At 39.3% G+C, this 26,351-nt stretch overlaps 1 protein-coding gene and 2 long non-coding RNA genes across 4 annotated transcripts in view; 2 read left to right on the forward strand and 1 right to left on the reverse strand.

Annotated features, from left to right (window-relative positions):
- KBTBD12 (kelch repeat and BTB domain containing 12) overlaps positions 1 to 6,086 on the forward strand; it is a 29,195-nt gene extending 23,109 nt beyond the window's left edge. The window contains exon 5 of the mRNA XM_026055088.1: positions 5,823 to 6,086. Within this exon, the coding sequence (XP_025910873.1) occupies positions 5,823 to 5,992 (170 nt within the window). The 3' untranslated portion in view covers positions 5,993 to 6,086. The remainder of the gene's footprint in view (positions 1 to 5,822) is intronic.
- A 504-nt stretch (positions 6,087 to 6,590) lies between these two features.
- On the reverse strand, positions 6,591 to 25,962 carry LOC112960628. Of its 2 annotated transcripts, XR_003251803.1 has the most exons (5): positions 25,876 to 25,933; positions 25,390 to 25,418; positions 24,070 to 24,230; positions 7,181 to 7,275; positions 6,591 to 6,724 (listed from the first exon to the last, which is right to left on the reverse strand). It is a non-coding gene; the product is annotated as an uncharacterized LOC112960628 (long non-coding RNA). The 2 variants fall into 2 exon arrangements; XR_003251802.1 differs by lacking the exon at positions 25,390 to 25,418 and having other exon boundaries at positions 6,602 to 6,724; positions 25,876 to 25,962.
- Positions 25,963 to 26,185: 223 nt separating this feature from the next.
- Positions 26,186 to 26,351, forward strand: part of LOC112960629 — a 6,464-nt gene continuing 6,298 nt past the window's right edge. The window contains exon 1 of the long non-coding RNA XR_003251804.1: positions 26,186 to 26,327. This is a non-coding gene — a long non-coding RNA (uncharacterized LOC112960629). The remainder of the gene's footprint in view (positions 26,328 to 26,351) is intronic.

The following is a 26,351-nucleotide window of genomic DNA, read 5'->3' on the forward strand; positions in this document are numbered from 1 at the left end:
TTTTAATATATATTGATTTGTGAATGAAGGGACCGACCATGAAACTATGGTCCTGAAGAACTACACAACAGAGCAAGGGGATATAGGTCTTGTCTATGAGAGTGAGTATCTTACCTTACTCCATGTAGGTGCTCTGAAAACAGTAAGCTGCCACAGTTGCAAATTCAAGTCCCAGCCTGCCTTCCAGCTTTCCCTGTGTCTGGTGGGATACACTGGCTTGATACTTAACACCATGAAGGCTGGCCAGCATGTTAAATAGTCAAGCCAAGTTCCCTCTCCTGTGTATTCTCTGCGTGTTTCTGCCCACAGGCACAGATGATGGATGTACTTGACCCGGCAAGGGGTGTTCTCTGTGCTACGCTAGCAAGACTGGTAGAGTTAGGGGGTAGCTCACATGCACAAATGGGATTGAGGGCCAGAGACTTGATGAACTTATTCTTTTTCCTACTGCAAATCAGGAACTAGTACATCTGGTGCTAATGATCTAAATGCACTTTTATCTCATTGCAACACAAACACAARTTCCCAAGTCACCTAACTTTACATCACGTAATTATGAAAGCAGCTATTAGTGGCAAGGAAGATAAGTAGCAGAGGCTTATCCCATCCATTTGAAATTGTTGTCTGCTCTCTGGTACAGATAATGGCATGTGAAAACAGGTACAAAGTAGCACTGGRGGATGAGTTGCTTCAAGGCAGCTCCAGTGTGGCTGCTAGGTGACAAGGGCTGGGGAAGCTAGAGAAAGAAAACCCTGAGTAAACATTTTCTGGTTGATTTGGGAATTGGGCACTGGCAAGCACCTAGTGATGGCTGAGGGCTTTCTCAGTGGAAAGAGGAGAGAGCAGGCASTTAATAATTTAGCCACTAGAGCTTTAGTGGCTGGGTTTTTTTAATTGATTTATAGTTGAAGAAGATAAGGCACACTAGGAACAGTGGAAGCTAGAAAGGTAAAGGTGCTGTGACAACCTGAGAAAAATGCCAGGACTTATCTGCAGGAGCTTGGGAAAGTAGTCTGTGMGAGAATGTCCCAGGGCACGGAGTTCATGGACAGGGACAGTGTGCCACCAGGGCTATGCCAATATTGCACAAGAGGATTCCATGCAGAGGTACCCGGTGCTGCTCTAGATAAACTTGGTTACGTACTGGCTGTCATAAACCAATATGTCAATGTGGCTATGCTGCACCTAGCATCCAGGTGAAGTTGTTCAAAACTGCTTTGAATACTTCTCCCTACACTGATGTATGCAGCGACATCAGGACTTGGCACAAGTCTCAATATCTCCATAGCTGTTTCCTCACCCATAAGATGGAGGAAACTATACTAGCCCACATCAATGGGCTGCTATAAGAAATGATTAAATATTGACCATATTTCAGCAAACTTGCCACAAATTTAACTCCAATGAACTGAAATTCAGCATGAGTTCTTTTTTTTTCCTGTGAGTTCAATGTCCTGGACACTAAACAGTCTATAGTAGTGTGAATTTCTTGGTACTGACTTAACAGTATAAAAGCTGTATGGTTAATGGTCTATATGGACAATAGATTTTTCTACCTGCTTAATTCTTTTATGCCTGCCTCCCTTTAAAAAAAAAAAACAAAAAAAAACAAAAAAAAAACAAAAAAACACCACTATTAATTGTATTGGAATGTTCAATTACAAATAGGAAAGAGAAAAGAAAACCAAAAGAGACCAGAAGTCATAATAAATACTATATTCACAAGGGAAAATTGTCTCCCCCCCAATTATGTATGGTATGCAGTTTAAAAAGAAAAGAAAGAGCAGATTAAATATTTATAATGTTGCCTGCAGGCATACTGTGGGTCTTTCCTGGACTGTATGGTCCATCCTGATTTATGGTCCACCCTGGTTCAAATAGCATAAGAAAACATACAACATAAAGTAAAGTCCGGCCATATTTGGGGAGGGAAGAAAATTTGAAAATAAACCTTTAAAAGGAAAACATAATTGTGTATATGGAGTAGAGGCAATTACTTTACTGAAGATTAATATCTGCACATTCAAAGAAAAATTGTGGGAAAGTGTTTTGTTTACAGACCAGAGTATAAATGAGAATTTAAAGATAAGACTCATACATTTTGCTTTCCAACAACTGGAATTGTACATAGGAAATATGATTCTAACATTTATCAATTGAACACATTTTCAGGTATAACTAAAGTTCTTTATTTCTGGTAAAAGACAGGTTTGTAGGTTCACTATTAGTCTTCAGTCTCCACTTGTATTCTAGAGAAGTATAACTGTACTGATAGAGCTGTGAGTTTCTATTAAAATACCACAACTTCTGGTGTGGATAGTTTCATGCTGGAATAAATGTTCCTTATGCTGGTTTAGCCTTTTCGTTTCCTGAACAGGCCATACTGCTATAAACACCATTACACTGTTTTAAAAGGGTCTGTACTACGTCTAGGTTTGTATTTTACTACCTGAATGATTCTAATACAGCTAAAGTGGTTTAACTCTTAGGCGGAAAAATGTAGTGAAAAGAAAAAGTTTTAGAACTTGTTTTTATGGCTAAACAAGAATCTGCAGAAAAACACTACCTCATTGTGTAGAAAACATGAAAACATTTGGAAGTGAAATTCTCTCATTAGGTAAGCTGGTTGTCTGGTAAGTGATACAGAATAATGCTATGTATGACAGGGAATTCTATGAGGTGGCTTTCTGAAAGGATAATCTGTGTAATAAAGCCAATTTCTATTTGTAGATGTCACCTTACTCTCCTTTAAGCAAAATTGGCTGCTAGGATACTGTCTTTTTAAAAAGAAAATTGCAATTACAACAAGATGAACCAATGAGGCAGAACCTGAAATTATTTGCACCTAGGTAAGTTTTAAACTTAAAACTGAATGTCAGGATTAAAGCCCAAATCCAGCATTACAATCAGGAATCAAAGGTGACAAACTTCCAGAATTTATCTTTGAAAAATACTGCCTTTCCTCCTGCCCTGCCCAAGAAAAATAACAAAAATGAAAGGACTTCAGAGTTGAGCTGTTTTAACTCATTCTCTTTTAAAAAGAAAGAGGCAGGTCATTTTTTGAAATATGACTGTATTGTGAGCAGTGCTCTTCCTCACATGAACTTTCTGATCCAAAGGGTGCTGTTTCCTTTTAAATTAAACAAGATAAGACTAGAGAAATGATTGTTTCCCTTATTCCAACAACATAGACTCTTTTTATCTTCCAAGGGTTAAGAGTTAACTACCACTCCATGTGCTGGAAAGCAGAATTTGTAGAGAACGGAACAAAACCAGTTACAACATCCCACAGAAAAAGGAAACACGGGACCCTAAAGGTTATGAGTCACCAGGGTCAGGAAAAGACATAGCAAGGCTTGTAAGGAAGGTTGCTGAACCTGCCTTTGATGTTTTAATTATGTTTTCTTTTTCTGAAGTGTTCCGATCACCCACAGAATGTTTTAGATATTTCCAGTGTTTGATTTGTTCCTCTGATTATCTCATTTTTGTTGTGGTCTGTGCCAAAGAAAATCCAGGCATAATAATTTATTGCATAAAGGAGATGATCTAATAATAAACACAGGGACTGGAGCCTCCCATGGTCACATCTTATGTCTGTTTGTGTCTCTGTATTTGTCTTTTAGAAAAAAACTGTTCACTCTTGTGGGGTCATATAAAAATAAGATCTTTGCTGATACTTGCACACCATTTGTTTCCAATCTATCAGTTGTGCTTTCTCTCTCCACAAGTAACTATGTATGTTAGCAGTTTGCTGTCTTCTTTTACGGATGAATGCTGTTTTCCTACCTATTATTCTCCTTTTTTTTAATGAACTACCCAAGTTTGATAAGCAAAACATCACAATGATTTTTTCACTTCCTGTGAACAGAAGAAGGGAACGGAACAAGCACTATTCAGATGAGGCCAAATTCTGAAATCTTACTCAAATTTTACTCAAGGAAGCTGCCAGAGACTGATGTAAGTCACAGAGGTCAGGACTTGGACCAACAAAAATTATGGGCTATTTGCATTCACATTTATTTTTCCTTCTTCCACAACTGAATGCGATACAACTGAGGGGAAAAGGAACAGGGGCTGTGAACTTTGGGATAGAAACACTGTGGTGTACTCCTTTATCAGGTGAGAGTGATCAGAGCTGGTGGATGGTTGGCGAATGATTTCTTTAGATAGATAACTAACAAAAAAAAAGCATTTATTTGCATAAAGCTAACTCGACCATCCACAATTCCCACACACGTGCAGGATCTACAGTAAAGCAGAAATGACCCTGATTAGCTCAGTGAGGAAACAGACAYTGAGAATTCAAGAAGTCTTGTTTCCATGTGACCTCCCCACATGCTAAAAACTACTTGTAAAGGAGCCCTAGCAGCATTCTGAATCTCATGACACTAAGTCATCGTAGCATCAATATCAGTTTTGCACTGCACCTAAACAATAACATTACCTTATAGATAAGAGTAATAGACCCCCAAGACAGTTGCCTTCTGGAAGAATCTGTGGCCTGTGTTTCTGAAAGAAGAAACAAAATATATATCTGGCTGCTGTTCTGTATTTCAGTCCTTTCCCCTTCTTTGTTCTTTTGCTGTCAGATCCACTGAAGGGCAGTGTTTAAACAATGAGATGCAGTCACTAGAAGTGAAGGAGAGTTCTTGAGGTAATATTAAAAAAGAAAAAAAAAGATCAAGAGCATTCTAGAAGGAAGGGCTGAATGGGAACGCCAGTCTGGACTCTACAGTTCAGCCTGTCACTAGTCTTTCAAGTCTCAACACACTGTTGGGTATTTAATGTTTCTTACTGTGACAGTGGTTCTCCTCTGGGCTGTGAAACGTCTGTGCTTGACAGTCTTTGAGACCCAGCTTCTAATAAAGCTATCCAGAGATTCATCAGAAGGAAGGCAGGGAGACTGACAGCAAAACAAATGCATGTCCTCTTCTCAAAGTAAGAAAAGTTTAGATTAAGGTTACTTGCTGTGAGAAAGCAACTTTGAAGTGAAAAGAAAAAGTGAGGCAAAATTTAAGTCACTTTTCATTTTTAGGAAAGAACTTGGCTTTGTGTAACAGAATTGCTGGAGAGTTCAGACTTGTGTTAGCAAAGAAAGGGTTTTCCTTTTTACAAGAAGTTTAATACAGCACTGCTGGCTGACATCACAGTTCTCCCCTGCACCGTGATTCTTTTGTTACATTTTGTTAGTTTCAGTAAAAAGCTCCTTTTCTTAAGATTGCCTGTGAATTAGCAGCATTGTTCTAACTTGACTGTTCATGACAACTTCCTCAGCTCTTCAGAATAGCTAAAGTATATTTAAGGCCCTGGGGATTTATTTCTGCTCTGTTCCTCTCCCAAATCACAGGATGTCCAGACTTTGCACCCAAGAAAAGCCGTAATAATGGCATGCTTCCAGGAGCCTGAGAGCTGCATTTTAGTCAGGGGCAAAGAAAAGACAGCATCCTGCATGGAGACATACTCATCTTCATTAACAATAGGCAATGCTCCATCTCAGTCTGAGCAGTTGACAATTGATCACACAATGAAATGCCACCTGCATACTTGTACCAGGACGGAGCACTTCATGTTTTTGTCTCTGCAGCTGCACCTGCAGTTCAGAGTGTGAGGGCTGAATACACTGTACAGATCTCCATCTGCGCTATTTAGTTTGCTATACGTTGACAAACTAGCACACTCCTTGAACAGCATAACTGTTAATACCACAAAAAGTGCCTCTTCATTGCCACCTTACAGAAAGGTAGTAATCATAACTGTGCAAACTTCTTTGATCCTGTTTGGCTTCACTTCTGATTCCTGCTGCTGTTACTACTGTTTTTCAGCTCGTCACGAAGTTATTACCAAAGAGATCCTYGAGCTGGATACATGGGAGAACCAGTGGAACGTGGTGGCCATCAATGTCCTCATGCACGACAGCTATGATGTCTGCCTTGTTGCTAGGCTGAACCCACGAGACCTTATCCCTCCTCCACCAGATTTAGTGGACCAATAGAAGTGCAGTGACTCCCAGCACTTCCAGATTCTGCAGAAACCGAAGAATTTGGAGAAACGTGCTGAACTGATTCAGGATGATAGCTGAGTCCCACGGAGACAGGCCTGCAACATGTACTTAAGGACAGAATTGTCTTTGAATTGCATTTCTCAGGCAATGCTTCATTTGCTAGTACAGGTACTCTAGATTTCTGTGCTTGAAAAGTCGAGGTTCCCCAACCTTTGGGTTCAGCCAAGGTGCRCTGCCTCTTACAGTCTTCTATTCTGCTACGCAAGCTCTAGTGTTTGGTGCAGCCTGGGCTTCCGGAAACCTTTGCCTCACAGGCACGGTGGCAGCCCAGCGCTCATTCCACAGTGCAACAGCACAGACGAAAGCAAGCTCTAGCCAGAGAAATTCTTCCTTTGCTGTACATCCCACTGAGTTCTACCAAACCTCTGAGGGGGCTAAAAAGTACCTTAAGTCAACTGATGAAAACTGGTCCATTTGTCGCAGAGGGATATACTGTAGTTGGTTGATGCAGGAGCAGAGGAAAAGCAGAGAAGAGACAAGGAGGGTTTTGTCTTTTTTTTTATTATTTTTTTAAACAGTCTTGTTCAGTAGCCAACCACACCAGCTACTGAAAGCAGTGTCTAACTCATGAACAGGACAGTCAGAGATCCTTTCTCTGTTGGCAGAGCTGAGCCTGTACAAGTAGAAAACATACTGAGTCTTCTGGGAGGCTTGGAAGATCCTCTGTACCAAAGAAAAGAAGAATTCTAAGCTTTTGCATAGATCTTACCTGTCATGAAATCTGGTCTGACCAGAACCTAAAAGCTCAGTTAGAAAATTCTCTCCCTTTGAAAGAGAGATGGAGAAGGGGACATAACTAAAAAGTAATAATGAAACCAGTGTTATCAGCATACCAGCTCTGCAACTACAGAGAGAGAATAAATGTGCTAAACAGTTAATGTTTATATAAAAGTAGCTGTTTTTATAGCAGTAGCTCTAATGAAGTAACATAAAGTAAACTCTCTACCAACAATTTGGCTATAATCACAGGGAAGAGGAGTAGTTCAAACAATGTTTCTTAAGGCAGCGTTAAGTTTATAGGGCTTGATGACAGTGAGTTAGAGAGAAACTTAAGTGTTCCTAGTACCTGCTATCCTATTTTAATTATTCATAACTATTCATCATCTTTCTGGTGCCTACCTTATAGTATATCTGTGTTTCACTGCCTGGGCACTGCAAACGAGAGCTGGAAATCTCAGTTGTGTTCTTGAGTCAAAACTGCAAATAATAGTATGCTGCAATAGACAGAGAATGAAGGTCAGAGGCAAACATTAAAAGAGTAAGCTATAATACAGCACAAGAATGATCAGTAATCCATTCTTAGCAAGAAGTTGCTTTTTATGGTTACAAAGCAGCAACAAAAATGGAAGGAAATAATTAGCAAACAAAAAGGGGAATCTGTCAAGTAGTTCATGCATAGTCACTTGCCGGATTTGCACTTTGGAGCATCTCCATCTTCTTTTTAAATCACATATTTGGCTGCAAAAATACCAGCAATTTTTTTTTTTTTTTTGCCTGCAACGCTTATGGCTGAGAGATGGAGAGGATGACCCAAAAGCCCTTTCCCATCCCTGACTTCTTTGATTCATGAACTAGTCTCTACAATATCCAGTGGGAATATTAAACTGTCATATAAAAACAATTAGCGGGAAGGTCACTAAAGTTTGCCTGATAACTACAGCACCACGCTGAGGATAGCTCAGCCAATAGGGAATTTGTGGGGGGGACTAAGGAAAACATGCAGAAAAGAAGTAGGTCTGTGAACCTTATAACTAATCTCGTCCCCTGTTATGTTCCAAAGGCAGAATGAGCATCATAGTCTAAGCACGTACTCCTGTGTTTGTACCATTTCTGTATTATCCAGTCATTCTTTTTTTTTTCCTTTGTTGATACGTAGGTCATCAGATCTTTAGGAGAGAGTTGTGACAAGCATGAACTTCAGTGGTACTAACCAGCAACCCATTCTTAAAATCTTAATCACTCTGGTTGCTAAACACTGTCTTAGGTATAAAATCAAGAAGGCAAAGAAATTCTGCTTTAATATGTTTTTTAAAAAATCAGCAGAGAGTTCTTCCAATTAACCATGCAAAACTGGAAACTCTTTTGTAAGTTTAGTTGTTACTGCAAAGTAAAGGTAACCTTGCTGTAATTTCTCTACAGAGCTCTCAAGTCAGCAGGAAGCAAAGCTCTTCAGTGGCTGCTCTCTTAGCCAAACAGCTAAGTGTTTTGTTGTGATTACTCCAAACTCTACAACAGTATCTACTGATTTTGTTTCTTTCACCTTTTCTGTTTTAAGGAAGAATGTTTTAAAGTTTTCTTTTAGTTTGGGTCTCTGCATTATGGGCTATTCCTGACCTCTTCACTTTAAAACCTGAGTTAATCTACTGGATTTTGCCTTGTGAAAGACAGTCTACTTAGAATATTTCAAGGCGAAAAAAGAGATTTTTGCAGGCTTGCATTAGTCAAATAACAGTGGCATTATTTGAACGCATATGTGGAACATAGCTGAGACTCCTCTATTATTTATTCCAGTAGAGAGCTGGCCACTTCTTTCCCATTTCGTATGTTCTGGTTTTTAGGCTGACACTTTGTGAGCTGGATGAGAACTATGTACTCTGTGAAGGTCCGTCTCGATAACTGAAGGAGAACAACGGCTTATGTTTTATACACTGACTTTTCAACCAGCTAGATTGAGCAGCAGTGGACGGTTAACATGGTTTTGGTTTTTTTTTCATAAGCCACTGGAATGCCATCTGCCCTACGTGCGCTGAGCACTGCTTCATGCTCTGCCCACAAAGTCTAACAATTAGCAGGAATTCTTGTGTCCCTCTTTCTCAGTTTCTTCCCATGTCCGAATGCCTAGCGTTAAATATCAGGGAGTTGTTTTCTTCTGGATCAAATATCTAGAATGGGGGCACAGGCAGAGTAATTTAGGTCCTAACTTCTTAATTCTATAGAGGCCCCATTTAGTTCCTTGTTGGCCCTTGGGGTCACCACAATTTCTAAACTAATACTTAGAAATGAATGCTTGACTGAGGAAGGAAGAAAAAAGGAGAAAGTATGCTTATTGAGAAATACAGATCTGAGCCAAAATCCTTCCTACAGTATGTCAATTTTGCATGTCCACCAATATGTTCATGGGTAATCTCACATGGCTGGGAAAGTCCTTAGGAGTCTTCATTTTTTCTATTACAAATCCTGATGCAAAAAAACCCTATAGAATATGAATTCTCCAAGCATGTGACCTTCACTGAAATAATAGTTTGCTTCAGCCACTTTCTATCTGAGCAATAGTTAGCTGAGCTTTTAATCAAAGCTGTGCTGACATCATCCATAATACTAAAATGCACACAAAGCAGCTCTGGCAAGCTATAGAACTATTTAAATGAATGGGAGGGTTGTTAAGCAAAAGCATTCGTTTCAGTTTGACTTGAAATACTGAAGTACATCACTAGTTGCCAMATATGAAGAAAAATGTTGGAGAGGTAGCTGGTGATGTTGCACACAGGGAATAAAAAGAAAAATGAAATGCTATAAAAGGCTAATGGAGGTTCTCCACTTTTATCCTCACCTAATGTTTTATTTTGAAATTGCATGTGCATAGCTGATTTCATAAGGATTCCCTTTGACCTCTGATCTCAGTTTTTGTACATGTGGTCATAGTAACTATCCACGTGTGTAGTCCATCAGGCATGTGACCACCCATTCTAACATACCACTACTGTGATTGCTTGTAGCTCACAGTCACTGCCACGCCAAATAAACACACATACATTTTGCACATGGGCAATATTGAAAGTTTATAGTCAGAGTCTGTATTGTGTTCCAGCTGCACTGGGCCACTCAGGAAGCCTTGACTTGCCAGCAGAGAATTGCCCTGGTGCATATAAAGCTGTCAGAGATAGCTCATGTACCAGCACTCCCAAACACATCCCAGGCAAGAGGCAAAGGGAGCAGCAAAACTGCAACACCAGCAACATAAATCAGAATGTTCTGACACGCAGAGGAGCCAAGGTGGTGTGCAATGATCTTCCTCTTCTCTTCCTAGGGAGAGTTCAGATGTAAAAGGGCCCTAAATCTTTACCTTRCATCTTTCCTTCACTCTACTTGAAATGTGTAGTGAGATTCTTGATCACCTGAAGAGCAGTGAAAAKAAATGCTAGAAAAATATATGTATTTTAAATGTTAAAATTTATTCATTAAGATCTATATTTTATTGGTTTTCTGCTGATCTGGAAGAAAATAACATTCTTTTAATAAGCTGTTTACCCAGTGATTGCTATCTTAGCTATAGTGATGGTCTCTTTCATAGGCTCTCCTCCTAATGGAATATTGTAGCTCCTCTGAAAATTCGTTTCATGAATCACAGTGCTTTGAATCACCAGGTCAGAATTTCAGCTACTCCTTCGTAAATTTCTGTGTCTCTCCCTACAGCTTTTCAAGTGGACTCTAGCTCAGCTTCAAAGAAAAGCTATTTCACTCCCAGTTGTGCTCAGCTGGAACTAGTACATTTGCAATTTACTATCATTTGACATGTTGGGTTTGAAAGCAAAGAATGTATTGGAAATTGGCTGAAATAYAGAAAAAATGTACTCAGAAGTACATTTTCCTTCTTTTCTTGGCAAATGTCTCCTCTGTGTGTTTACTACCCGGTCTGGGTGTCTGATGGAATGATTTAATAATAACCCATGATCTCAGCCACAGTGAAGGTTGCACTGGGGGCTATGTGTTTATGCTGCCAGAGCAGAGAGAATCAGCATGATAGAGCGCTGTGGCCTGCCTTGCTATAAGAAATTACCTTCAAACTAAAATGCATATAAGTTTTGTAGGATGTATATTCATCTGTTTTATATACATATGGATAACATTATTTTTAGAAGATTTTTTTAATGACAGTAGTAGGATCCTTTTTTTAACGCATACCTGGCAACTCTGCCTTCTGCAGAGCTCATCAGAGTACTTTTAAAAAGCACTGGTCTTTAAATAGATGGAACTATTCCAGGCTTCAAGTCAAACAGAAGCTTAAATTCCTTGCTGGACTAAGGAACAAATGGGGAAATCTTTCAGTCCTTGCCTACGTCTCCCTTCCTTCTCCCAATCTTAACTCTTCAAAGCTTTGCACRAGTCTGCCCTGTATCTCTTTCCCTGGCCCTGCTTCTGTCTCAGCCTACTTCTGTGACTGGCCCTTTACCTCCTTGTTTTCCCCCTTGCTTCCCCAGAAGACGGGAACAGCCGCTCTAGGTGCTCAGCAGGCTTCAGACTTTGTAGGAGCCACTAATCCAGAAACAAATCAASTTTGAAAGACAGAAGGAAGGCCGTACCATCTCCCTGGATTTGAGAACACTCATCTTTGGGCAGGTTCAGGTCCCAAACTAAATTTTGTGGTTCAATTTCATTGCAAATAAAGCCGGCCTACTTTGTAATGTCACTGGTCTTTTGGCTACAACACAGGTTTGAAGACAGGTGACCTGTGTCCTACTTAGTTTTGCTGCTCTCTCTCTGCACGATGCTGGTAAGTTCGACATTAAGTGCCTTGCATACTGTACATGTCATAGCTGTAATGACTGCAAGTGCAAACCATGATCATTATCTCTGATTCCTGAACACTAGTTGTTACACAGACAGTCTGAAGCACAGAGGGAGGCATCTCCATTTTTGCAATATAGATCAGGTCTTAAAGTCAGATATTCTCCTGCGGTTTCAGTCAGGGCAGGTTTCACTAAAGGATCTGGTCTCTTAATTTATCAGGTTTTAATACTGCTATTTTTTCTGATTTTGTCCTTTTCCAATCATTCTTTATAAGAATACAAGTGACTTAGGCAGCTTTTCTATGATGAAATGCATTATCCAAACTGGCCTCCTGAGGCTGCTGGCTTTTCATTATTAGGGTCGAAGTACAGCCACTAAAATAACAGTCAGCTGCACTACTTTACTTTCTGACTCAGCAACTTCATAGTAGAGGAAATGCATTTCATCCATACGTACAGTAATGTGAGAGGAAACCACTTCCCACATATACAAATTCCTGACTCATTCCTTTCAAATGTGGCTGAAACAACTACAGATTTCTAACAGAAAACGCTATGATACCCCTTAAAATTAGACTCCCGGGCTTTCCCTTGTATCAGGAGAACCACAGGGAGGTGTGGTGTTGTAACCAGTGCTCAGACTGGAAGACTGAACCTCTGGGTTTTGTTTCCAGTTCAGTCACTGTTTCCTAATCTTGGGCAAACTGTTCTCTGCACTTAGGTTTATCCAGAAGTAAAAAAGGCATAACAACACAACTCTACCTCATTTAGGGTSTGCCTTACTATATTTCTAGATGAGATGGCTCGATGATGTCTTTAATGTATGTCAAGATCCAGAGATCAAAAAGCATTATACAATGGCTACTATTAACATTATTGCACAACTGGCATCTATCTGCTTTTTGGTAATATGGGTGTCCAGGGCATTCAGAAACTGAGTCTTCCTGGAAGAGGAGAGACATGATATTTCCAACCATGATATTTTATTTACTTCATCATAGGTAAAAACAAAGGATATCAAATCATGCAATATGTTAAGCAGAAGAAATCTAAGGCTTACTGCATGTGTTTCATAGCTAGTCACACTTCTACAGAGGCAGAACTAATCTCAGCAAATTGAGAGGTCACTTACTGAGGCTAAATTTGAGCAGTAGTAATTATAAGAATGGGTGAACTGTATGTTTCTCAAAGCAGTTTTGATTTAGTAAATTATGCCATCTAGACAGCCACAATTGCTAACAGGCGAAAAAGAGAAGGTGGTTTATAGAAGTGTAGCAGATTTACTGGATAACAGAGACCTGAGCTGAATATAGACGATCTACCACACAGCTTTGATTAGGAAAGCAGATGTTGAAAGACTCCTGGGATTTCCATAAGGAATCTGGATCTGTATTGCATTTAACTGGCCACTAAAAGGCACTGTTACATCCAAGAAATCACCTACAGAAGACTCATAAGAGGGTTTTAGGATTTTGCTAAAGTGTAAACAATGTGGGATCTACTTGCTCCGTTACTGAATTTATACCAAGGATTATGTGGCCTTCCCCATCTGTGTGCATGTGCGACTAATTAGAGTTGAACTGGTGGGTAATTTACAATACTTAAGTCCTGAGATTCCAAAAATCTTTCAGGTTAAGACAAGTTTTGCAGTGTAGAGAATATTGGTTACTAAATAGCCAGGGAGATGTATTGGCCCTGCAGTTAAAAAGCCCCGGCAAAATAAACAAATGCAGTTACTTGCAGGACAGAACTGATCTTAATCAGAAAACTACCTAATTGTTTTGTTTTCCTTTAATTTATTAGACTGGAAGCCTGTGTGTGACAGTTAATTGGCACCTTTTAAAAAAAACAGTTTATAAAGAGTTACATRAATAACAATAGGACAGATCCTTCTTTCCCTCACAGTGATATAAATCAAGTATAAATATTTTTAAGTCAATGCTGTAACAAAAATGTAAGCGAGAAGAGACTCAGAGCTAAGGTCTATCTGAAAATCTATCTCCACTCAGGGAAGCTCATAGTGTTAGAATCTCACCCTTATGTTGAGGATGAAAAGGAAACAAAGCGAAAGATGAGATGTGAGAGACTGGTAATAGAGCACCAAACCTTTTCTTCTACCATGGGGGCAAACCTAGTGCAGGTCAAGAATTGCTTAAAGTCATTCCCTGCAGACGGCTGACTACTGACCACTGCTAAACATGTTACTATATGGCCCAGCTTCTAGTGGACAGATAATCAAACTACTGGAGAGAGAAAAAAAAACACAAAAACCCACAGTCATGGCTGGCTGCCCTGCTGGGACCCAGAAAAACAAGGTCAAGGACTGAATAACCTGCAAGATTCACCTTCCAGTCTCCAGATGATTCCTGCTAGCAGAGTTAAAGACAACAGTCAAAAGAAGTTTGCGTTACTTTTGTCTATACCCATAACTGGAAGAGGAAAGGTTAAAAGTCTTTCAAGAGTGCTTAACTGTCGCAAAGATTTAAGGGAAGAAGTCAAACTGGAGTAGTAGTAAAGAGAAGGGGAAGAGCTCTCAAACCTGTCTTTAAAATCWTTTCAGATGTCTGTTCCACCTATTCTTCATTCTGCCCCTACTCTCTAGTTAATTCACTCAGAAATACCACATTAAAACAAGGGTGCAGTTCTTTATCTAAGGAAAGTTCACGTCCTGTAAGGAGAAAGGCCATATCTAATCCAGGTCTCAAATGTCATATTGGACTGTTCAGTGTCTATTATTTGTATATATTTTTCTAAATTCCTCCAGAATGATGGGCTAGATGCTTAGACTGATAGTCCTATAAGCTTTCTCTGAGATAACATGTTTGAGTTCTATTCTTGATTGCAATGACAGTCATCACCCACAATATGACAGCATCTATCTAACCATCTCCCTAAAAAAGCAGATAACCTTTGCTTTTCCTAGAAAGCAAACCAGTGGAAGAACTGATCTTGCTAAGTATTATATGCAGAGTTGGCTACTGCTATTCTAATACATACAAAATAATGACATACTTAAATCCTTTGTCCTCTTAAATAGACAAGATTAAAACTGCAATGGCAAATATTGTACTCCATAACAGCTGGTGGCAGGGCCTCTGTCTTCCTTTTTTGCCTTTACGAAGGAYCACAGAAAGCGACACTGCATTGACCTTATCCCAGTGAATCATACTAAACTGTATGCTGTTCATAAGAGGTCTTTCCAGATTGCAGTGAAGTCTTCAACTATACCTTATATTCAGAAAACACAAAGGTCAAAGGATTCCTAATATGCTTATTCCTTGCAGGTACCTTCAGTAAGGATGCTCTAAGGACAAATTTTTGCTTGCTGGAATCAATGGCAAAATTCCCATCAATATCAGTAAGACTAACTTTTGCCCTATGGTTATTTGAAATGTTTGCATAAGAATTACCTTGAATCATAGGATAAATTTAGCGGTGGGTCAAAATGAAATGATAGAGACGTAAGTTGATGTGATCTCCCATGTTACACTAATATTACTGTATGACTCCCTCAAGAGTCTTCTACTGTACTCTCCTAAATTTACTTATTTACTGAGACAYCTATTCACTTTCCATCCCTCTATAGTAGCTTTTAAGATTGTAATGCTCGCCCAACTACTAAAGAGAGTCTACAACAGCACAAAGCACAAWYCARAAGGTRARAAGATAAAAATGTAAGAARAGKGACCTTTAAAGGTGGCTGATACATTCCAGTTCCTCTCTTCTGTCAGCTGGGACACACTTGTACTTAAGTGTATGTTGATAATGAAGCTATTGCTGTATTGCAGTTGTGAGACATGATTTTAAACTGAATAAATGTACCCAAGCCAGATCTAATGATTAGTAATGAAGATTCAATGGCCCAAGTGTCAGCTGCCCTAGCAGTTCTGCGTGATCTCTAGCTGGCTTGAACAGCCCACGCTGAAGCCCAGGCTATTGTGTGTTCACTGYTSTCATTACTTATCAGCCTCAACTAAAGCCAACTCAGGTATTCACTTATGTTGCAGTCAGAACTCCTAAATGAGTATAAAAGAGACTAAATATGTAGTTCAGCTTGCATAATTTACAGAAGTCCTTTTCAGCCAGATCACTTTGCAGTCCATGTTGCCATGAAGCTACAAAATTGCCTGTGCTGGCACAGCACAAAGAGAGGCATAGAGACAGGAACAAGCAGCTGCTAATGGGTGTGTGGTATGGCAGCTGCTTATGCCAGCACTAACACTTGAAAAGTCACTCAAACTGTGCCTTAATGCACTAGTATTCACCTCAGGTCTGAAGCTAGCCCACTGTAAATGCTGCTCGTTGGAGTGCTTTCAGGGGACAAATAGTCAAAGACTATACAAAGATTGATAATTGCTGCAGAGTCTTGTCATGACTCATGCATTAATAGCCTACAGCTTGATACCTTCCCATGTTCTCATACAAAGATGCCAACTAGCACATGAAGAAAACCATGGGATAGGAAGCTTACCCTATTTCCACTATTCACAGCTGATAAAACCTTCCTAAAGGTTTTAAAGGACTTTCCAAAATGGATTAAGAATCCACCCCTGCTCAGCATTGCAGCATGGAGCAGTCATCTGATGCACAAAATAATACTTATTTTGCCAGTAAATTTGCCATTTTCCCAAGCAGCTCAATCTTTAATCTGATCTATYTGTTTCTTATTTCAGACAAACCACTGTAACAAAAATGTTCGGTACAAACCGCTAAGCCACTTCACATGTCTGTAAAACTCAGGCGTGTTAACTGTTCCATTGCTCTTTTCAGTTGGCCAGGGTCTTTGTTCGCTTGCATTTAAGAAGGACTTTAATATRCTTGACCTACTGTGATATTGCACTGATCATCTCGTAGTTTCTGCTTTATTTACCTAGCTAAGCTAGATAAATTTTGATATGGAATTCCATAGTTTACTTCTATAAGGAAAGTAAATCTTTATAAACACAAACTCAAAGGGAAGCTTTAGCTGGGTTTTTCTGGAACCATTTAAATCGTATTTGTTGTGATCTACTTTAGTGGATACATTGTATGCAATGCATTAGGAGATTCATGAGGGTGTGATCCACTCAAAGGATTTGACCCAGCTCCATTTAAATCTGCACGATTTTTGGCCAATAGGAAATAGGAGCAGGATCAAACCAAGAGTGTAATCCTGTTAGCATTTATAAAAGCCTTCTCTGGGATCAGGATATAAATAGTAATTTAAAGATGATTAAAAAAACTGATATACAGCGAGTAATTTGTAGGTAGTTTACATTCAAACTGTGATTGTTTTTAAAAGGAAAGACAGTATCAAGAAAAAACTTTGTATATCCCACCTGAATATGCACCTGAAATTAATCTAGCCAGCTACTGAAAGACACTGTTGCTCCACTGAAAATTACAGGTGGATCATTTCTAGAGAAGGAACCAACTACTGAAGACGACAGTATAAAAATCATAACATAAAATCCACTGTGTAACCATCCACAAAGACTTTCTGCTCTGTTTAAATTATAGCAGGTTTTTGAGGCATATTTGTTTTAAAAAAATTTTATAACAAATTTGACATCAACAAAACAATTGAGACAAAACCGAAGTCAAAGAACAGGGGAAATGTAGCTTTCTGGGGACTGCCCACAGTCAGAATGCAGAAGTGCTGGTCACTGTGTTAATGACATAGTGAATCCCTTTTGTAGTAAGGGAAAAGAAAATCCATTAGAAAAACCTACAGAGACATCTAGCTCTATTACTTAACATTTACAGTTGCCTACCATACAGTGGTATGTTATGGAGATAAGCAACCATGATAAAAATGTATATAATAAACTTTAAAAATGGAAGACTGGAAATTTAATGCTGTTTTACTTACGAAATGTTTCTCAGGCAAGTGTCCCCAGGAGCTGTTTTATAGCAAAGTTTGAATGAAATACAATAAAAATCAAAGCAAATCAAAGTTCGTTCACCGTATAACAAACAAAACAGCTCAGGTTTCAGTTTGGGTTTTAAAGCCAGGAAGGGAATTTACTTGATGAAATTTTGCTGCTGCTCAGAATTCCCCAAAAAAGAAAAAGCCAATAGTTATAAAGGTAACTTCCAATCAGTTTGGACTTAAAACCTTATGTTGTCATGAGACCAAAAGTGAAAGATTCGAAGATTTATATAGCAAGCTGCAAAGAGCCATAAAATAAACAATTCAGTTCTGCTGCAGGTTAAAAAATATCAATTTATATGTACAGGCTTGCTTTTCAAGTATGCATATGATAAGGAGTGCATGCAAAAATATTCATGTATTACATGTTTGATTTTCATGGAAAAGTCATGAAATTACAAGCAAACCTCAGCCACTACTTGTGTGCACCACAACGGTACAGATCCATGTACAAATTAACAGTGTAACTGTATGTCATTGTGCGCATGAGGTTATTCAAATTCAACGTCTAAACACTGACTTGAAAAACAACAGATTGCACAGATGCAAAAGTCCAATGTCCATGTTATTACTAATTTTTGACTACTGTCAAAACATACCAGCTAGAGAGTAAAAGAATCAGGTATCATTTAAGGCTTGATAACTTGAAAACCAGCCAGCCTCCTCTTATTAGTACTTTTCCATTCCCAAATATAGGTTCAGTGTGTTTTTACCATGAAAGGTATTTTTGCTAATGCCTCGAAAAATTCTAGAGAAAATTAATGCTCTGTACCAAAAGCTATCTCTGCAAAAGTGCAAAGGCTCTCTCAAAAGGTTAGTAGCAATGATTTCTAGTCCTAGCCAACTTCCACACGGCGAATGTCACGATCAAGTCGGCAGTGATGTTTTATGTAAATGAGGTGATTATCAGAACTATATGTATCTGGTTACTAGACTGTAAGCACTTAAGGGAGGTCAGCATCAATATTTCCAAGACAAGCACTTTTTCTCTTATTGTTCCAAATATTGATTTTTTTCTAAACAATGGTTTTAGTTCAACAGTTTGAAGATTAAAAAAAAAAAAAGGCATGTAAGAGAAAGCCAGTTCTTAATCCCTAGAAACATGAATGTGTTCACGTTAGTTAGCTCTACTATCCTTTTACAAAATCCAGTCAGAGAAGCCACAGTAAAACGAGTGAGTAGGACAACAAAAAATAAGCTTTCTCTGTGGTAAAGTTTTATGACTTTTACACAAAAAGAATACATTGGTGACTTCAAAAACCTCAAATAAAGGCGAGAAAAGAACATGTAGAAAGCATGTAGATATTAATAAGGGACTTTAACCTTGCATTAGCTATTTCATTAAAATAATCTCTGCATTTGTTTGTACTGTGCTGTGGGCCTCGGGGTCTTGCTGAATGAACTGATATAACTTGTAGGCTGTCAATTGAGAACCAGCCATTAAGTCTGGAATCCTGTTGCCAGCAATGGCCAATACTACATCTCTCAGTGAAAGATGTAAAACCTCTTTGTTTTTCTTTTATATGTCTCTACTGCCCATAGTGCACCTGCTGATGGTTGCAAATATCTATTTTACTTCATTTGGTAATCTGCATAATTTGACAATAATTTGTCATAATTTGATCCCATCATGGCACAACTGAGCAAATAAAAGTTAGGTTTATAAAAGAGCTTCTTTTGAAGTAATAGCACTGCTATCATTGCAAAACTACATGTTATGCTTTGTGTCTACATGAAATGTTGAGGCTTCCCTGAAGATAAGGGATAAAATGCTGGTCCCATTTAAGTTTTGCTATTGTTCTTTGAGAAGATCAGGGTTTAGCCATTGGTTCTTTGTCTTACACAAAGTGCATGTTATAAAGAAGGTCTGACTTCTCAGAGCCAGAAATCGGGATTGTAGCTATTGAAAAAGCAATGCTGTAATACTGCCAGCTAAGAGCACAGCCGATTAAAGTTACAGTATTAGAAGTACTAGAGATACCTTATTAAGTATTGCCATAAATGCACGGAATAAAGTGATCTTCCAGGAGCGCCTGGATGAACAAATTGGAGAAATAGGGGTATGAGTCATAGCAGGAGTTCAGGATTCAAAACATTTCATGCAAAGCTGTACAAAGACATGCAGTTAACCTCTCATGTCCTGATAATGATGTTCAAAATTCTTTTGTGAGTTACAATATTGGACTTGTGCCTGATGGGGAAGCTAGACTTAGTTCTTTTGATGTATCTAGGGCCATTCTATTTAAATAGTGGTTTAGGTATCTCATTTTAGATATCTAAATGGGAATTTTTTTGCTAATACTACAGTTCTGAAACACTCTATGATCCTAGGATAGGATCAGATTTTGCATTTCTTACCCATCTCCACTTAGGAGAGAAGATGGATTTCATCCCCTAAAACATTGCAGGTTTCATCTTTTAGAACGTGTTTCTTGAACTGGAAATTAGCAGGGCTAGATGGAATTTGTACTTTTAAATGTTCTTTTYACTAAGGAAGCAGAGGGTTTGTTTGGCTAGAAAAAAATGAATTCATTTCTTTGTTTCAATAAAAAAAGACTATCAGGAGCTTCACACAGCATCTCTCATCACTATGTAATACTCCATAAAATAGAGCACAAGTACAAATTTATGTAAGAAAACATAATTCATTGATTCTTCAACTAGAAATGTGGCGCTCAACATCTGCTCACCACAGAGGATTCCTGTCTACATTTTGGCACATTGCTTCAGGTTTCACAGGCAAGCTGGGAAAGAATCTCCAGAGTAAGGACTCCAAGGGAAATTCTAGCTCTGTTGAAATCAACAGAGTTTCACCATTAGCCTTAAAGGAGCTAGGAATTAACCCTCTTTTAAGCTAGAAGGATAGTTTTTGTTTTAGAAATGGTGTCTGGTTAGGGTTCCCTGAAGGTCACTCTTAAGTCCACTCTCACCTGCTGTGCAGACTCTGAGCCTGCTCTTGTGACCTGAATTGTTTTACACGTGCTACAGCCTCCAGAACCTGTAAGAGTCCCTGTACCTCCATAGATAAATTGGTAARGACACCTGACAAGCAACTGTCAAGCAGTCTGAGAGACAGCCATGTGGGTGGCAGGCAAAGGGAAGATAAAGCATGTGAAGCTTGTGGTTACTCCCGGGAACATTCTGCCAGAGCATTYTAGGTATAGCTGCTATATCTAAGCCAGATATGCTAATCTTTTGGGGCAACCTCACTGAAGTAAAGGGATCTCTAATGGTATATCTGTACTACACAGAGAAACTTGCAGTTATTTYCTRAGGTATCGCAGACCTRAGCGCTGTGTGCGTCACTGGGATCTGTCTGCAGTAAGTTCCTTGCAGGATTGAGGACTGYATCTATACTACCCTTAGCGTGAGGAGTTCTGATCCCAAATGGGACCCTTYGGCATTGCTGTAATATAACTATTAAATAAYGWCAATCATAAAACTTGCCTACAGTGTGTGCATATTTCATTCAAGCTGTGGCATCATAAGTAAAGCTGTTCTTCCRCCTTGTGGTTAAATAGACTACTGCTTGCAGAGTTTGTGCATTAAAACTCAAGCACTGCATATGAATACTGCTATTAAACAGACACATTGCACAGAGCACTGTTGCTATCACGGAACCCCTCTTTCAGACCAGTGCTACGAATATTAACTAGCTCTATTTTGTATGGTGCACACTCGTGTGCGTGTGTGTGTGTGTGTGTGCATGCACGCGTGTGTGAGTGTACAAATGAACAGAGTTACATTGCCCTCTAGTGGCCCCAGCCCACAGACGTTTTGAGACCTGGTGTGACAATGACTACAGTCTCCCTTAGTTTCTCCGGTAAAAAAGACCGTTACTCAGTGCAACATGCGAGCTTTGTCACATTGGTAAAAAAAGAGCGATGTGGAAACAGAGTGTGAGCATGTCACAGACCAGGAAAAACTGATCTCTTCAAACAGAGTTTGTGGCCCGTTTCTGCGAGCAATGTCACTAGAACTAAAAGGAGCCATTTAGAGGCAGCGAAAAATTCATCTATGCTTTCTTCCCCATTTCCACTCTCCAMCCCTATTTTCCACTTTTTACTTCTGGCTACTGAAGCAATCATACAATCTTTGCCATTTGCATTAGGGTACAATTCAGCACAATCGGGTCCAGCATCCATAGTCGGTCACTCCACGGTGAAGCCCAGCTTCAAAACCAATAATTAAATGTCAGTTCTGTGCTAATCTAACAGAGGTAGATTGAGATACATAATTTTGTAGTAAATGCAGAAGATCTGCACTGTGTGAAACAGTGGAACACACTGGCAACATACTTCAGAGCCAGTAAGTGAATATTAATGTTTTTAATGGTCCTAAATTACACTTCATTTCCAAAGCAGGATTAGCTTGGTTATGTAAGAGGGATTGATTTGGTTCAAGGAAGAATAGGGAGGCATGAAAAGAACAAGCTGTTTAAAATCTATGTCTGCTTCTCAGATGTTGCTCTCCTCTAAAGAGTGGTTTATTAGTTATGTGCCATCCTCCTCTTCATTATCATTCCAGTTCCACCAGCTGGCACCATTCTAAACTGAGTCTCCTTGCAGTAGTAGGTGCTCCTCAAACACAGCCTAAAAATCAGCCCTCGTGCATCACATTCCTTTTTTATCACTCAATTTATAATTATGATTGGCAGCCAAAATGTTCCCAGGATAAACTGTCAAAGTCACTGAGGAACATCAGGTAGAAATTTGACCCAGAGTGTCACATTGCAATCACTCCCCAATAACTGTATCATCCCTTTCTTTTGTTCATCTGTTCAGTAGAATGACAGCTGATTATAAAAAGGAGCTGACCCTGGTTCCTATCTCTATATTTTTTTGACTTCAGATGACAAAAAGGGAGATTTTCACTTTAAGATGCTAAGAAAACTAGTTTTGACCAATAATTTTTTATACTTAGAATTGAACTTCAGKGGCAAATTTCAGCTGTAGGACTGTACTCTCATTTCCCCTAAATGTGAAKTTTTTCAGATCCAGAATGGACAACATACAGAGGTAAGCAGAAATACTAAGTTCAGATATAAAGATAAATGCAGATGTTTGTTGAGTTCTGGGAAAGAGTTGGTAGATGTAAAGCTAGTGATTCAGCTTCCATGTCTAATTAGATGGATTCCATATCTAATTATAAGGTTCATTTTCTTACAGTTGCAAACCAAAGTACCTTATTGTCTACAGTTATTTTCAAAACCAACAAGAACCCAAGAAATCTGGCAGAGGGCCCATGCAAAGATTAACAGTCTATTTTTTCACCTATTCTTATATCACAGATAAAGGCTACTAGCATGAACAACAGGTGGGACTTTTACCCCATGGAACCAATTTTTAAGAGTAGATATCACTGTGGAGGGGAAATGGCTGCGACCCCAGAATACTGTCACTATCTATTTTTCAAAAGAGCAGTTACGGTAGAAGCACTAGATTGACAAGCGTCCCCTCAGAATCTTTCTTAAAAATCCAGAGCTTGATTCAAAGTTAACAACTTTGAGAAGAGGCTGGACTTTATAGTCTCCCTGGGTGGAATTCATCTCTTCTAGCTTCAGCCATCTAAAAAAGTAAGTATCTAATCCAAAGTGGTCACCTTAGTTTCCTCAAAAGTCAATAGAGATAGATATCCCTGGAGGATGAATCATCTAATCCTAAAACAGATGTGTAAGATGGATGGAGTGAATCTTTCTCCAGAGGTGTCCATGTCTATATCCACTGATCACAGAGTCTAGACAACTACCTAGACACTTGGCTTTTAATTAGCTAAAAGCAGATGAGATGAATCCTTTCTAATGTCATACTGATCTGGCACAGTGATGTTATTAGCAAGTCTCATAACAGTTTGGCTTATTTTAATAAATTCAGCAAAATGTTGGCATTTTATCGCATGCTTCTACCAACAATCTCCTGGATCTCTGCTGTTGCTTCCTAGACTAGTCTTCCTTTAGACTACTGCTAATTCTTCCTTCTCTTCCAGTAGGAGGTTATTAAATCAACTCTGCTCTGAACCTCATTTTAAATGATGGAATGTCAGTTAGAAAACTGTTGCCTTCTCACTAATTGGAAACTGATGGGTTAAAACCAAATTATCTAACTTGGATGTTTTTAAATAAGCTGCCCTGGATGAGAACCAACTAAAGCAATCTCAGAGCCATTAGTAGATGTCTTTGACAACTCTTAGAGGAGATGGCATGGTTTCAGAAGTCTGGAGAAGGATAAATACAATGTCTGCCAGTTAAAAAAAAAAAAAGAGAAAAAAGGGAATGGCAATTGGGGCTAGTCATTTCAAAGTTAATCTCAGAAAAGAGGGCAACAAATAATCAAACAAATCATATGTAAATACCTAGATAATAGCAAGGAGATTTGTGGCAGCCACTATGGATTTTGTGGGTTCATGTGAAAACAATCTAAGTTCTTTTTCTGATAGGATAACAGGTTTGGTGAATAGGTGAGAAATTATAGCTGTCATTTATCTTCTCTACAAAAAGGCTTTTAATACTATCTCATGGCGTAAGTAGAAAAACCTGGCTTAGATTAAATGATTATAAAAGACATACAAAAACAATAGGAGACCGTACTTACAGAGTGATGATTTGTGATCCACGGCCAATCTGGAAAGAATATTGAGGTTCCATTTGAATCTCTTTGGGATCCAGCACTATTTTGTATTTTTATTAAGAATTTGGGTAATGGAAGAGAGAGTGTGCTTATTCACTTTGTAAACAACACGAAGCTAGAAGGACCTGCAAGTATCAGGAAAAAAGAAGATTAACATTCTTATCAGAAAAATTGTCTGAAAAAATTAGGATGCAATTTGATAAAGACAAAGTTTATCTACATTTAGGCAGGACTAGCCAACTGCACAAGTACAATGAGAATATGAAGTCAGCTGGCAGTCCCACAGAAAAGGATCTGAATTTTTAGTGGATTGCAAACTGAAACATTAGTGTACATTGTCATACTGCTGAAAAAAAAACAAAGAGCAAACTGAGATAACTGAGATGTATGAACAGAATTAATATAAATTAAGCAATTTTTATGCTCTAGAAGGTTTTGCCATGGCCTGGTTGGATTACTCTGCCCCGTTTTGGACACCATACTGCAAGAAAGATTCAGACCAATTAAAATGAGAGTGAATAAAACATGGAGTTTGGAAAAAAACAATTATAAAGAAGATCAAAAGACATGGAGTTACTGATAGACAAGGAAATCAAGGGAACATGGAGTAATAGTTTCATAAATATAAGTGACAGCAAAGAAAAAGAGAATAATTACTCTCCATGCCCACTATAGCTAAGACAAAAAGTAATCTAACTGCAAAAAAAAGTAGTTAAGTTAGATGAGAGGAATTATATTCCAATGAAAAGTATAGCAAAGTGTTGGAATAGGTTGCTCAAAGTAATTGTGGATTCCGTCACTGAAGGTTTTTAAAAGTTGGTTAGACAAACATCAGCTAGAGACAGCTAATCGATGGGCAGGAAGGACAGGATGATGTCCAGATGTACCTGAAGCCCTGTTTTTCTAAGATTCTACTGTATGATGACAGTTTTACTCCAAAATACCATCACACTATCTCTTGTTGGAACAACCATTTTTACATAATGAGATGATATTTAACAGATAATGGTATCATAGCAAGTCACAGGAGAAAACCTCTTATGCAATATCTCCACACCTTTCTACCTGCTGGCATTTATTTTATAAACCTTCACSCAGCTCCCCCACCACCACCACACACATCTATCTACTGATGTTTGGCTAAAATGTAAAAATTTGCTCTTATAGGGTGAAAGCTCCCCTCTTGTACTTATTTTTGCAGATATACTCCTTACAAAATCTATACATGAACTGTAATTGAGTTGTATTAACACCTCTATTTGTCTTTCTCCTTCCTCTGTTTACCTGAGTTTTCAGAGCAGTGATAAGTCCCTCTGTAAATGCCAGGAAAAGAACATAGGAAAGAACACATTATCTTACTACCTGAAAGAAACACCTTCAGTAATAAAGACACTGGGACCACATATTTGTTGGTGCTCTTGTGTAATATGGTAATATGTTGACGTATCAAGACTTGACACATGGCCCAATGTTTCCTATTTTCATCGGTGTTTCATATTTTATTAGAAGCCCAGCTAGATTTGGTGTGTTAGGGCCTAGCCTCAGGCATGAGGCCTCAGGCCCTAACTGCATGAGACCRTCAGCRGTCATTTTGYGTGCRTGGTACATCTCCACAGGGAGTCTCTCATTGCAGAGAAAGGCCTAAAAATGCTACCATAAAGCTGTAAAAGCAGAAAATAAAGGATAAGTGTATTTATCTGTTAGACTCTCTTAAACYAGMGTCATGACTTCTGCTAGCAGAAACATGCGCGCCTCAAAATACTCCGCTACCTCAACTCGTCGTCACAGCCCTTGCCATGTGCCCGTCCCACACGTCTTTAAGATGGAGGCCAAGAAAACGGCGACTACAACTCCCAGCAAGCCCCGCGCCACTGCCCCCCCCAGCAGCCACTTGATTGGCTGCATAGCCTCTGGGGAGCCAATAAGCATCGGGGGCCCTCGGCCAGCCGCCGTGGGCCGTAGTGCTCCCTGGGGAGTGTAGTCCGCCTCGGAGGCAGTGCAGGGCACGATGGGAGTTGTAGGCGCCTTTTCGGCGCGGCCGCGGAGGGTGGCGGTTGCTGGGGAACGGCGGCGGCGGCGCCTGCGCAGTGGCGGCGGCGCGCGGCGACGGCGGCGCGTGGCAGGAAGCGGAAGGAGGCCGGTTGGGATCAATCCCTGACGTGTCTCTTGGAGGCCGCCGCCGCCGCTTGCTCTTTGCACCCGTCGGGCGGCCGCCATGGGGAGTGAGTATCGGGGCGCCCGGCCGG

The sequence above is a fragment of the Apteryx rowi genome, unplaced genomic scaffold, assembly GCF_003343035.1.
Source record: "Apteryx rowi isolate R43461 unplaced genomic scaffold, aptRow1 scaffold_98, whole genome shotgun sequence".
NCBI lineage: Eukaryota > Metazoa > Chordata > Aves > Apterygiformes > Apterygidae > Apteryx > Apteryx rowi.